The following is a 14,631-nucleotide window of genomic DNA, read 5'->3' as shown; positions in this document are numbered from 1 at the left end:
CTAAGGGAACACACAGGAGTATTCTAGGAGATGAATATTTTTTATTTGTTTGTTTGGTTTTTCCAGACAGGGTTTCTCTGTATTGTTTTGGAGGCTGTCCTGGAACTCTCTCTGTAGACCAGGCTGGCTTCAAACTCAGAGATCCACCAGCCTCTGCCTCCCGAGTGCTGGGATTAAAGACGTGCACCACCATTGCCCGACATAGGAGATGAATGTTGAGGAGAAAAACTAGCAGCAGTTCACAGGCAGGCCAGGCAGCCCCTCTTTCCCTGGTGCAGCAGCACTGTAACAGACAAAGGCCCCAGGGACTGCCTGCACCAACACCCTAAGGACACTGAACACCCTGTGGACAAAACTGTACAGGAGGGCCGGGCGTTGGTGGCGCACGCCTTTAATCCCAGCACTCGGGAGGCAGAGGCAGGCAGATCTCTGTGAGTTCGAGGCCAGCCTGGTCTACAGAGTGAGTTCCAGGACAGCCTCCAAGAGAATACAGAGGAACCCTGTCTCGAAAAAAACAAAAACTGTACAGGAAGGAAGACTATCCCCCAGATTCCATGCGGTAAAAGTTTGGCCCCTAAGATGGGCAGTGGTAGGACACAACTTTAATCCAGAACTGGCCTTTAATCTCAGCACCTGGAGGCATTGGTAGGATCTCGGAGTTCCTGGACAACCAGAGCTACAGAGAAACCTGTCTTGAAAATCCAAATACTTGGCTCACAGAGGCATGGTACTACTAGACAGTAAACACAAGGTGGAGTCTTATCTGAGGTCTTTAGGTCACTGTGGTTATGTGCTCAAAGGGAAACACGTTGGACTCTGGTCCTCCTCTTTTTTTCTTTTCTTCTTGTCCTTGAGTGTCATTTCCCCCCCTTTCTCTCTCTCTGCCATATGCTTTATGGCAGTACAGTCTAACACACCAACTAGAGACCAAAACCAATAGGTCTGCCTTATCATGGACCCGAACCTCTGAAACTGAACCAAAATGAACCTTTATTTTTATAAGTTAATTATCTCAAGTATTTTGTCGTAGTGATGGAAAACTCATAAATTTTTAGGACGTCTGGAGGATAGCAAGCTAAGAATGAGTTCTTTTAGGTTCAGGTCCCCAGTGTCCATCTGTGTCAGTCCTTAGCAAGAGCTAGCCCCAAACTTGTAATACTCTTGTTCAGCCTCCCAAGTGCATGAAATATAGGCATGTGTCACCAAGCCTGACCTTCCTAACAACCGAGGCAGTAACTTGGTATTCTGGGGCAAAGTCTACAGTGTAAGTGCTCACCTCTTGCTCACAGGTGAAGTCATCAGCTTTGCTTGAGCTCATCAGGCCCTTTTCAATGTTATCAGGGCTCTCCGAGGAGGGAAAAGGATCCACTATGATACTGCACCAGACCCGAGGTCCAAACTGCTGGCCTTTGTGGGAAAGACGCCAATGTGAAGTGTATGTTCCCTCTAAGGTTGGAGCGATGAACTCCACAGACACAACCCCCACATGGCCAGCTTTCAAGCAGGGAACCAAAACATCCTTCCGTTCTGTAGAAGCCAATGTCAAGTTTCCCCACATGAACTTGAGCTGAAAAGAACAGAAGAAGCTTGTCATCTGTGTCCTTTGCTACGGTACATCACCGTCTACCATTTAGAGAGGAAAAGTACCTTTGTGTCTGTACTCCACTTCACATTTCCTGTGTTTTTCATCCTCCAGTGTTTGATGAACTTGGTTCCTGGCTGAAGATGAGTCCCATCAGGCAAATTCTCATCCACAAATGCTGCACTAAGCACTGGCATAACTGGGGCACAGGGCTGCAAAGGAAGCCTGGACAGAAATCCAGATGCTTAGTCACATGCTGTCAGGTATGATGGTTTCTGAACATGCCACACTATGATTTAAGAGGCTGACTGCTTTTTAAGTATGTATTAATACATTTGCCTTAAAAACAACACCAATTATGGCCAGTGAGCAGGCTCAGCAGGGAAAGGTGCTTGCCATGCAAGCCCAGTGAGTGACTGCAGTTCTGTTTAATCCCCAGAACGCACAAAGGTCAGAGTGTGTGTGAATCAAACTCAAGGCTATAAAAACAAAGACACAATGCCTTAACAGATAATTAAACATGTCCATAAATACAAATGGAGACTTGCTTCTTTTGCTTCTACCCAGCCACATGGTCTCCAGACAAGAGAAGTCTGAGATGTCAGCCCCATTCTGAGAGAAGTCTGGGTCATCACCCCCATTCTGAGTCTTACTAGCTTTCTGAATAAGGCATCAAAGCAAGTGTCAGAAATAACTCCTGGCCGGGAGTTGGTGGCGCACACCTTTAATCCCAGCACTCGGGAGGCAGAGGCAGGCGGATCTCTGTGAGTTCAAGACCAGCCTGGACTACCGAGCGGGTTCCAGGACAGCCTCCAAAGCCACAGAGAAACTGTCTCGCAAAAAAAAAAAACCAAAAAAAACCAAAAAACAATAAACTCCTGAGCCAGCTTGAACTGGGTAGGTGCTGGGACACAACTGCTAAGACAAGATGGCTAAAGCTCCAGTCTAGAGTTGACCCGGGACTTACATCAGGGTGTTAGACTGCAGGAAGCTGTCAGGTCGGCCCAAAGGGGACCTGGGACTCTGGAGTCCATGGATCGAATTCCACAAATGAATCTTCCTGTGGAGTTTAAGCTGCTTTTTAAGCTCCTTGACCTCTTCTTTCCGCTGTTTCTTCTCAGCACGCAACCTTTGCTTTTCTGCTTTCACAAAGTTCTTATCCACCTGTTTCTGGAGCCTGTGGTATAATGAATGAATGTCTTAAAACACAAACAAACCTTGAGGCTATTTTGGAGCTAAGTAAATCCACTGATGTTATCTTGTTTCTTAATTTCTTTTAGTCATTATTCCCACTTGAGTCTCAGTGTTTCATTATTATACACCAATTGAGAAGGAGCAAAATAAGGAAACTATTAGTGGTTTTGTGAAACTATATAATATCACTGCAATTTTTTTTGGGGGGGGTGTTTGAGACAGGGTTTCTCTGTGGCTTTGGAGGCTGTCCTGGAACTAGCTCTTGTAGACCAGGCTGGTGTTGAACTCACAGAGATCAACCTGCCTCTGCCTCTGCCTCCTGAGTGCTGGGATTAAAGGTGTACACCACCACTACCTGGCCTACGTCAGATATTTTTAACATCAGCATGCTGTGTAAGCAGAATCAAGAAGCCAATCAGATGAGTACCTGACTTGTTCAAGAGCAGCAGGAAAACGAGGAGTAGGATATTTTAAGTGGGAAAATGGCTCGGAGGAAGTCAAAACAGGTCTCCGCAATTTTAGCAGGACATGGTTATTGTCATGGGCATATGGTCCAGCTTCACAATCTTCACAAATGTTGTAGGATGGGCACAGGCTGTGTGAAAAGAATAACAAAGTAAAAACTTCACAGTAGGAAGTCCCTGAAGTAGAGCAAGATTAGACTTTATATTTGCTTCACTACCAGCTATGTTGAGCCTATATTTCTCATTAGTAAAACGAGAACAGTAACTCCCAATCATAACTATTTCCATGAAATAGTTTACAGGAAGAAGATACAAGAACATTTTGAACAAGGCAGGGGTCTATCTTCAGTGATCTAATTTTGATTGAGGGAACTTAATTTTGCCTGGTCGTATTAATCCAAATGTATATCTGAATAGCACTCAGATTAGCTCCCAGAAAACCCACAACACAGGTAAATGAGGAGCAGCTTGTGCTTCCAAATCCAAGCCACATCACCTACTGATCGGAGACAGAAGACATTCAGCTTCCTTTGACGTGCCCAGAATGCTAGGCAGTCACTCCTCTGCCCAGGAATGGCTTACCTACATTGGTAACGCACACCAATGATCCTTTTTTGGCAGTGGCTGCAAGCAATATGCCAGCTGAATTGGTTCTCTCGTAAAAACAGGGTTTCCTGCATTGAGACTTCGGAGGGTGAGGAACCCAAGCATGGCCTCTGGAGGACAAGCTTCTCCTGCAACTTCTGTTCAAGCTTCTCAACTGTTTCCTTAACCACTTGTTCTCTGAACTACAATGCAGAGCAGAAGGTGGGGGGAAAACTCAGTTTCTGTACTGAAAAAAGTGAGAAGAAAACAGCAAACCTGAAATGCCCCTGTCTCTGGAATAACACGGCAGATGGCTACTGGAGCAATGAACAGAGATGTTACAGGCTTGTTCCTTTCATGGCTAAGCTGCCTCTTCCTTGGGATGATTTTGTTCCTAACTGTGTCCTTCTCAAGCAGAGATCCATCTCTTCCCCTCATGCTTAGAACTAGACTTCCTCTTCTCATGATTCCCAGGAAAAGGCTACAATGTCCTTGCCATATCTGCTGTGTGGAAACCATCAGCTGCCATTCCATCACCTGCAGCACCAGCCGCAGCCTTCTGGGCTCAGCTTTCTCCCTGTGCCAACAGTGCTGCTAAAACCCGAGTTGCGAGCACACTTACTGTCTCCAGGTAGCTCGTGAACCAGTCTGGGGGCTTGTCTTGAGGCTGGTCTGTGTCACAAGGAGCAAGTGGCCATGGCTGTGAGAAAAGACAATCCAAGACCTTGGGAGTTACTTTTCTTTTCAAAAGTAATTCTTCCAAAATGTCACTTTCAGGTTCCCCTTATCAAATTACCACAAGCATGTAGTTTTTTAAAAGTTACAGTGTGAGGGGCTGGAGAGATGGCTCAGAGGTTAAAGCAATGTCTGCAGAGTTCAACTCCCAGAAAACAACATGGTGGCTCACAACCATCTATGAGATTTGGTGACTTCTTCTGACAATGCAAGCAGAACATGATATACATAATAAATAAAAAAAAAAATTTTGAGACAGGGTTTCTCTGTATAGCCCCGATGTCCTGGAACAGACCAGAGATTCACCTGCCTCTGGCTCCCGAGTGCTGGGATTAAAGGCATGTGCCACCACCACCTGGCGCATAAAAAAATAATCTTAAAAAAAGTTACAGTTGGAAAGTGTTTTCTAGTTTCTTCTCTTTCTCTAGAAGTAAACCAGGTTGCCAGTTTCAAAAGTTCAGACCCAGATGATTGACGTAACATTCAATCTTTTGTGCACACATGTACGCAGTGTACATGCATGTGGGGGCTGCAGGACAACCTTGGGTGTTATTCCTCAGGCACAGCTCATTATTTTTTCTTTTTAAGGCAGAGTCTCTCACTGGCCTAGAAACAGCTAACTAAGCTAGGCTGGCTGGCCTGCAAACCCCAAGGATCTTCCTGTGTCTGCCTCTTTGGTGCTGAGACCACACATATGTACCACACCTGGCTCTTCTGTGTGAATACAGGCACATACATAGATGTTGTTGGTTCTTGCCTTCCACTTTGTGAGAGTGGGTCTCTCTTTTGTTGTTCACCACTGCCAAGCTATCTGGCCTGTGAGCTTTTAGAGATCCTCTTGTTTCTGCTTTCCATCTTGCCATAGGAGCACTGGATTATAGATACATCAGGTTTTTTTTTTTTTTTTTTTGGTTTTACAAGACAAATTTGTTTTGGAGGCTGTCGGTCCAGTACAGCCTCGAACTCACAGAGATCCGCCTGCCTCTGCCTCCCGAGTGCTGGGATTAAAGGCACGCGCCACCAACGCCCTGCTTTTGTTCTTTTTTTTTTTTTAAAGGGAGTTGGAAAGATGACTTACTAGGTAAAGAGGTGGTATGCAAGCATGAATACATGAGTTCAATCTCCCAAATTTACATAAAGCCAAGCATAGTGTCATGTCCGTAAACCTGGTGTATCTAGGCCAGGCGGTGGTGGCACACGCCTTTAATCCCAGCACTCGGGAGGCAGAGGCAGGCGGATCTCTGTGAGTTCGAGGCCAGCCTGGTCTACAAAGTGAGTTCCAGGACAGCCTCCAAAGCCACAGAGAAACCCTGTCTCGAAAAACAAAACAAAAAAAAACCAAAACAAAACAAAACAAAAAAAAAAGAACAAACAAACATGGATTCTGGGGATCAAACTCAGGTTCTTGTGCTTGCAAGGCTACCTCCCAGCCTTCTTTGATGACTATCCAAATGGTATGTGAGAGACAATCAGATGTAAGGCTGAGCTGGACAGATAGGTCCATCCTCTTCATACCTGTGCTGCAGGCTCCTCTGTGGTCTTCAGATCCGATCCCAGGACTCTCACCAGTGAAGAATAATGTGCAAGGGGCTTCTTCCCTGTCCTGGCAGCTTCTTGTGTTTCTACTACAATTTGGGGAACTGCTTCATCTACCACATGGTACCCTTCGTGGACTTGCATCTGTAGTTGGTTTCCTTGCTTAATGTTAGCCATCTGGAAACATGTTACAAGAGCATGTTAAAAAATAAAAATACACCGTGATTCTCTTTCCAAACGAAATGTCATGGAAATACAGAAGTATAGTAAACTATGCTTTTTGTTTGCATTTATTTTTTAAAATTTATTATGTATACAACATTATGTCTCCATGTATCACTACACTTCATAAGAGGGCATCAGATCTCACTAAAGATGATTGTGAGTCACCATTTTGCTGCTGGGAATTGAACTGAGGACCTAAAAAAGAGCAACCAGTGCTCTTAACCTCTGAGCCATCTCTCCAGACCCTTGTTTGAATTTCTAAATGAACACGTCAAGCACCTAAACTTTTGAGGTAATGACATGATACCATAAGTGGAAAATTAGCACCTGGCATTTTATGATCAGCAATAATCAAAATACACTATACTAAGAATACTATAGAAAATTACCTTTAGAATATGCAAAGAATGAGACAAATTTCAAATTTAGTCTTGGGATCTATCCCTAAGATATCTCATTATGAATGTACAAATATAAAAAAAAAATTAAAAATTGAGGCATGTCAAGTTCCAAGTACTTTAGATAGAGTCAACCTCCACATTAATATCTAGCCTAATGTGAAGAATATTAACTACAAATGGCTTTATTTTGTTAAAGTTTGGGGAAATTTCTTTCTTTCTTTTTTTTTTTGGCTTTTTGAGACAGGGTTTCTTTGTGGAGCCCCAGCTGTCCTGGAACTCGATCTGTAGACCAGGCTGGCCTCGAACTCACAGAGATTCGCCTGCTTCTGCCTCCTGAGTGCTGGGATTAAAGGTGTGCGCCACCAACGCTGAGGAAATTTCTAGGTGAGATTTTTTTCATTAGCTAGGTTCTCCTTTAATTTTTTTGTTTGTCTCTTTTGAGATGGGGTCTGCCTGGGGTTGCCCTGATTGGCCTTCAGCTCAAAGTCCTCCTGCTTCACAAGTGTGAACTAACTAATCTCAACTTTCTAAAACACAAAAATCAATTCCAGACTAACACTAATCATGGAAACTTAAAGCTATGCCCTATAGTTAAGCATCTACTTTTCACTAACCTTGCATTTTAGAAAGCAAGCTTAAGTAATTGTATCTCTGTGAAGAGCATCTTCCTAATAATGTATTTTGGAAACTCTGTCAAGAAGTAGTTTGGCTTCCATGAAGGTACTTAAGTGTTTAAGAAAAATTTGGGACTGAATGGCTAGATTTCTAGCATCCCCCCACCTTTCATAATTGTTTTCCCTTTACCTTTTTATACAATAGACTTAAGATTCCATTTAAAATAACATTCCATATGTAACTATGTCAACTGATGGATGTATAGTCTAAGTGGTCTTTGAACTCAACGGTCCAGGTACCTTGGCCTCCCGAGTGCTGGGATTACAGAGGTGTACCACCACACCCAGGGCTTCTTTTGAAATCATGAGATGGTGGCACCAAGACCAGCAATGAGATGACACAACAACCTGACCTGTATTAGGAACTGCCTGCTGCTGAGTCACATGCCCTACTTACCATAGCAGTCTCCCTAACAAAACGGAAGACTTTCCAGTGAAGTTTAGGGCTCAATAAATATTCCTAAAACTACTTGAAAATAAAGTAAACATTACCTTAAGTGCTTCTTCATATTCTTCTACAGGGACCAAAAAAAAAAAAGAAAAACAACATCATTTATTTATTTTTGCCAGTCCTAAAGATTCCATTGCTTATTATCAATCCTACAGTCTTTTGCTTTTTTGGGGGGTGGTGGTTTGAGGGTGGGGAGTGCAGGCCTAGCTATGTAGCCCAGGTTGGCGTCAAACTTAATAATCCTTTGTGTGTTATGGTTACAGACGGGAAGCATCGTGCTTAGCTAATACTATAGTTCTAGTGTACAATATGAAGACTACAGTTAACAATAATGTACTGTGTTTAAGAATTTTGCTAAAGTAGATTTCAGCTACTCTCACTGAAGTGGCACGTAGGGTGTGGGCGTGGCAACTGTGGATGACACACTTTAATTTCTTTGATTGAACTAATATTTTAAAGCTATCTATATGTATTTCATATCAGAGTTATACATCTTAACAATATAAAGTTTATTTTAAAAAAGTAAACCCAAATCCTACTCAAATGCTTATAATCCTTACATATGGATAGTCGCTACCTTTTTGCTAGACAAACTCTCTTATTGTTGTATGTTACTTTCCCCTCTGGTTGTAACATTCTTGGTCTCTCCCCACATAGTTATGACAACCAGAGCACAACAATATAGTGGCAGTCAAAAGCTATTGGTACTCCATGAAGGTGTCCAGAGACCCTTGCCGGGAGATTCCAACTCCTTTCCCCAGCTGCAAATGATCTTGAGAGATGCCAGACTATTTACAGAAGTAAAAGGATGGCTAAAACCAGGACTCCATGATGCAGTGAGATTGCAAGCGGTGATGGGGTGGGACTTCGAAGTGATGTAGTTGTTGGGTAATTCTGCTCTGCAAGGAAGCCCAACAAACTCACTGGTTTCACCATGCTGGACTTTGGTGAGACTGTGCTTTGATCTGTTATTGGTGCCTACCTGGTATGGCGGGACATTTTTTTGTGTCTCCCCAGGAAAAGTGAATGCAACACTTACATACTGCACACAGAAACTACTACAAAACATGTTCTTCATAGTCCCTCTGTGCCTTCTTAGTACAAGAATCAACCCAGCAACTCTAACTAGGCTTTGTGAAGTACAAGATTCAGTGGAGTTAAAGACTGTGCTAAGACTATCATCTTACCTGATTCAAATAAGGTTTTGGGGACTAAAATACAGACCATAACCAACCATCTGATAAACATGGGAATGCAGTTTGCCTATGCATTGAAATTCACATATGTGCCAGGTCAGAACAAATGCAACGCTAGCAGAATGAATTGTATGTGATGAACTAGATGTATATTATTTCCAGAGGATTAGCATTTTAAATTGGATAACGCCTGTCCTTATGGTCCATGCAAATGTACCATCTTCTATTTTTTTTTTTAAGGTATACAATAAAAATCCCTTCTGAGGCTAGGGATGTAGTGGAGTTGGTAGAGTGCTTGCCTCACCTGTGCCAAGCTCTGAATTTGATTCCTAGCACTGCATAAAGTGGGGCCAGAGGCATAGAATTGTAATCTCAGCATTCGGGAGGTAGAGGCAAGAGAATGTATGGATTTTTTAAAAAAAATTATTTCTATTTTTACGTACATTGGTATTTTGCCTGCATGTATTTTTGTTTGTGGGTGTTGGAGGCCCTGAAACAGGAGTCACAGACAGTTGTGAGCTGCCATGTGGGTGCTGGGAATTGAACCCAAGTCCTCTAGAAGAGCAGTCAGTGTTCTTAACCTCTGAGTCCTCTCTCCAGCTCTGACAATTATATGTTTAAAGTCATCCTAGGCAACACACTAAATTTGAAGCCAGCCAGGGCTACCTCCTGAGACTGCCTCAAAAAGAAAAAAGGAAAAGAAAAATCTCTTATGAAACTAGTGCCCATGGTACAGTGTCAATTTACAGCACAACAAATTCTATTCTAAAATGTATGCTAGAGCAAAACATAGTTGAAATGAAAACACCTCAATGAGCAGATAAATTTGATTCACTATGTAGCCCAGATCGCCCTTAAACCTGAAATCCTCCTGCCTCAGCCTGCTCAGTACTGGACTTACAGACAGATTTTACCATGTCAGGCAAATTTGAAGTAAAGTTGACTAGATTGTTCTCAGGAACTCACCTTGACTATTGATGGATACCTATGAAGAGAAAAAGGCAACAGTGAATGCTAAGTCTCATCACTGAGCATTTATATTAACCAGGGCCAGTCTCATGTCCAATTCCTAGCTTCAGTGTTTAGCATTTCCACAACGGATTTAAATAATGCGCTCTGTTTTATCTTAGGGACATGAACAGGTAGGACACTGTAGGGCTAGGAGGCCTGGGATCTAAAGCCCCTACTTCATTATTTTTATGTCTTTGGATAAAATCCCTCATCTTTCAGTGCCTCTGGTTCCTCATGATAAAATGAAGATACCCAATACAGTACTGCTAGTCTGATACATTAACCACTTAGTTTAAAGAGCCCCTATTAGCAGCAGCAGCATCATTAACTAAATGACAGCCTTGTTATAGTTTTAGCTCCTCTCTCTGATACTCTCCATGTTGCTTTCCCATTTCTCAGCTCCATCTCAGATGCCACTAATTGTCATGAATGAAGTATATTTAAACTATTAGGCAAATGAATAATATTATTCTGAACCTCTTTCTTTGTCTTTTTCCTTTATGGCCCACTAAGATAATATTTTGTTCTAAAGCCCAGGTTGACCTTAAACTTCCTAGGATTCTCAAGCCTCAGTCTCCCAAGTACTGGAAATATGGGTGTGAGCCATTACAATGAACTTTATATTCTGAACTTTTGAAACTCTGCTTCACTCTGGAAAAGATCCTTATTTTAAATATTTAAAAGGGGGTCCACAGTTACTTTACCTCCTCATTTTCCTCATCCAGGTATTTTATTTGAATAGTATTCAGATCAAATGAAACTTTTACCTGCAAACAAAACAAATGGATTAGTGTATCTCAGCGTATAAATATTTTAACTTCATTCTTTTTTAGTCTCCCCCCTTTTTGGCCTGTGGGTGGTTTGGTGTAGACCTTTCCAAGACCACGGCTCTTACAGCTTGCAGGTATCATCAGTTCATGCATCTCCACCTTGTAGTGAGGCAGAGTTTCTTGAACCCAAAGCTCACCAATTAGGCTAGCCTCATTAGCCAATTTTCTTTCTTTCTTTTTTGGTTTTTCGAGACAGGGTTTCTCTGTATTGTTTTGGAGGCTGTCCTGGAACTCGCTCTGTAGAACAGGCTGGCCTTGAACTCACAGAGATCCGGCTGCCTCTGCCTCCCGAGTGCTGGAATTAAAGGTGTGCACCACCACCGCCCAGCACCAATTTACTTCTGCTTTTAGGATGCACTATGTTTCTTTTTCTTTTTCTTTTTTTAAGGTTTATTTATTTGTTATGTATACAGTGTTTTGTCTGCATGTATCCCTGCATGCCAGAAGAGGGCACCAGATCTCATTACAGATGGTTGTGAGCCACCATGTGGGTGCTGGGAATTGAACTCAGGACCTTTGGAAGAGCAGGCAGTGCTCTTAACCTCTGAGCCATCATCTCTCCAGCCACTATGTTTCTTAAGTAGCAGGTTATAGACAGGCCATAACACCCACCTGACATTTATATAGGTGCTTGGGAAAAAAAGAGCTGGGCTGACATCTACATGGCATGGGCTTAACCCTCAGAGTCTACTACCTGGCCCCTTGTTTCTATTCTTTTTGTAATGGGATTCAATGCAGGGCTTTGTGAGTGCAGAAGTACATTTCCAGCAAAACATCCTAATACAGTTTTAAAAAACAACTCAGAGGTTGTGCTTAGCAGTTAAGAGCACTGGCTGCTCTTCAAGAGGACCTGGGTTCAATTCCCATCACCCACATGGCAGCTCACAACCATCTATAACTCCAAGATCTGACACCCTCACACAGACATACATGCAGGCAAAACACCAGTGTACATAAAGAATAAATAAACAAAAAAAATTACAAACACAGAGAAAACAGACTGAGAGAAAATATCTGCAAGTGGTAACAGATAAGGGAGTAATATCTGCAAACACGGAAAAGATCATCAAAACTGACAGTAGGGTCCAGTGGTAGGACACATCTTTAAGTTTCTACTCCCAGCATTTGAGAGGCAGAGGCAAGCAGATTTCTGTGTATTTGAAGCCAGATTGGTCTATATAGTGAGTTCCAGAACAGTCAGAGATACACAGAGAAACTTAAAAGAAAAAAAAAACTAATACAAGTGAAAATATGCAGAAAATTTACAGAAGAGGAAAGAGGAATGCCTAATTTTTTTTTGTTTTTTTTGTTTTTTGTTTTTCGAGACAGGGTTTCTCTGTGGCTTTGGAGGCTGTCCTGGAACTAGCTCTTGTAGACCAGGCTGGCCTCGAACTCACAGAGATCCGCCTGCCTCTGCCTCCCAAGTGCTGGGATTAAAGGCGTGGGCCACCAACGCCCGGCGAGGAATGCCTAATAAATACATAAAAACATTCAACTTTATTGCTAAACAATGTAAACAGACAATTGGGCAGGTTCAGAGGGTAAACTTTTTTCTTTTGGAAAACATTCAGGGCAAGGGACATAGCTAAGTGGCAGAGTGCTTATCTAGCATGTAGAAGGCCCCATGTTTGATCCCCAGTACTGCATACAAAGCAAAACTCAAGGCATCCCGTAGTTTTTTTCTGTGCACTGTCATAATTCTGTGAAATACTTGGCAGTTACCCATTAAATTTTTTTTGTTGAGTTTGTGTGTGATGATTTACTCCTTTGGTTTTTTCAGCTTTTTGAGGGGCCCACCACCTAGCTCCCAAATAAATTACACATGGAGGCCTATTCTTAGTTATGAAAGACCAGCCTTAGCTTGGCTTGTTTCTTGCCAGCTTTTCTTTTCTTCCTTTCTTTCTTTCTTTCTTTTTGTTTTTTTTGTTTTTTGAGACAGGGTTTCTCTGTGGCTTTGGAGGCTGTCCTGGAACTAGCTCTTGTAGAGCAAGCTGGCCTCGAACTCAGAGATCCACCTGCCTCTGCCTCCCAAGTGCTGGGATTAAAGGCGTGCGCCACCACCGCCCAGCACCAGCTTTTCTTAAATTATTGTATCCACCTTTTGCCTCTCGGCTTTTACTTTTCAATTCGGTATACCACCTGTCTTTATTTCTTACTCTGAGCTTGCTGTGTAGCTGGCAGGCTGGCTCCTGGAGTCCTCCTCCTTCTCTGGCTACTTCTTCCTTGTATTTCCTTCTATTTATATTCTCTGCTCCCCAGCCCTGCCTGTCCTGTCTCCTGCCTCGCTATTGGCCATTCAGCTCTTTATTAAGACCATCAGGTGTTTTAGAGGGGCAAAGAATCACAGCTTCACAGAGTTAAACAAATGCAACATAAACTAAAGTAACACACCTGAAAATAATATTCCTTAATTTTCTTTTTTCTTTTCCAGAAAGAATTTCTCTGTGTAATAACTCTGGCCGTCTTGGAACTCTCTTTGTATACCAGGCTGGCCTTGAACTCAGAAATTCATCTGCTTCTGCCTACTAAGTGCTGGGATTAAAGATGTGTGCCACCATTGCCCGGTCCATTAATGTGTTTTTAATTTAATTTTATGCACATGGGTGTTTTGCCTTCATGTAAATCTGGGTACCAGGTGTGTGCCTGGAGAGGCCAGGAGAGTGCATCTGATGTTCTAGAAGTGCAGTTAAAGATACTTGTGAGCTGCCATCTGGCTGCGGGACTGGGTCCTTTGGAAGGGAGCCAAGTACTCTTAAAACACTAGGCCACCACCATAGGCACTATCTATAAAAACTTAAAAGTCAGGGCTAATGAGATGGCTTAAGTAGTAAAGTACTTGTATACAATATATAAAAGTCTGATAATCTGAGACTGATCCCAGAACTCACATAAAAGTCAAAGGAAGGAGCCCCACCCCACACCACAATTTTTAAAAATTCAAAATCACACCTCACCTTTGGATAGAGTCTACCCCATAGAATACATAAATTATACATACGGAGAGATGTGTAGGTCTTGTCTATTTTATAATGTGAAAAGAAAATCCTGGTAAACAACCAGTAACAATTACATCCAGTGTTCAGCATAACAAACTTTGCTCTGTGTCTGATGATTAAAAACTATGGCTACATTACACTGTTGCGCAAGAAAAGCAACCTGCAGAACAGTGTTTCCTATGACCCTAGCATGATACCTGCATGAACATGGAACATGGAAAAGTGGGGAATACTCAGGGCTGTTACCTCCAGTTATTTAAAGGAGGTGTGGGTGGTAGATACAGGGTAGAAGTTTGTGTACAGACATTATCTCCTTGCATCTTGATAGTTTCATGTCTTTTTTTTTTTTAATGTACTGTGTTCTGCCAGCATGTGTCCCCGCAGGCCAGAAGAGGGCACCAGATCTCGTTACAGATGGCAGTGAGCCACTATGTGGTTGCTGGGAATTGAACTTAGGGCCTCTGGAAGAGCAGCCAGTGCTCTTAACCTCTGAGCCATCTCTCCAGGCCGGTTTCATGTCTTTTAATGGGCATGTATTACACTTTTATAACTTAAATTTTTACAATAAAAGAAAAACGAAAGCTGTCAACTCACCCTGCTACTAGGGAAAGAGAGGTTAACTGGTGCTCAGATCATTTTCAAAAATCCCAGTACTTTCCCAATAACCATCTGCCCAGGAATGTATAGAGTGAAATCTGGGGAATGCAGGGAACTAGAATGTAACATTTTGGAAGGCCCTTCTAACATCTCC

At 42.6% G+C, this 14,631-nt stretch overlaps 1 protein-coding gene across 5 annotated transcripts in view; it reads right to left on the bottom strand.

Annotated features, from left to right (window-relative positions):
* The window catches only part of Nbr1 (NBR1 autophagy cargo receptor), a 30,561-nt gene that overhangs the window by 11,718 nt on the left and 4,212 nt on the right, over positions 1-14,631 (bottom strand). For all 5 annotated transcript variants that reach the window (XM_040749767.1, XM_040749769.1, XM_040749770.1 and 2 more), the window contains 10 exons: positions 10,759-10,821; positions 10,010-10,028; positions 7,889-7,911; positions 6,076-6,273; positions 4,448-4,525; positions 3,823-4,028; positions 3,204-3,371; positions 2,550-2,759; positions 1,648-1,807; positions 1,277-1,567 (listed from right to left, as the gene is read on the bottom strand). In XM_040749767.1, coding sequence (XP_040605701.1) covers positions 1,277-1,567; positions 1,648-1,807; positions 2,550-2,759; positions 3,204-3,371; positions 3,823-4,028; positions 4,448-4,525; positions 6,076-6,273; positions 7,889-7,911; positions 10,010-10,028; positions 10,759-10,821 — 1,416 coding nt within the window. The remainder of the gene's footprint in view (positions 1-1,276; positions 1,568-1,647; positions 1,808-2,549; positions 2,760-3,203; positions 3,372-3,822; positions 4,029-4,447; positions 4,526-6,075; positions 6,274-7,888; positions 7,912-10,009; positions 10,029-10,758; positions 10,822-14,631) is intronic.

The sequence above is a fragment of the Mesocricetus auratus genome, unplaced genomic scaffold, assembly GCF_017639785.1.
Source record: "Mesocricetus auratus isolate SY011 unplaced genomic scaffold, BCM_Maur_2.0 Super-Scaffold_100007, whole genome shotgun sequence".
Lineage (NCBI taxonomy): Eukaryota > Metazoa > Chordata > Mammalia > Rodentia > Cricetidae > Mesocricetus > Mesocricetus auratus.
This window is presented reverse-complemented; position numbering and strand designations above follow the sequence as displayed.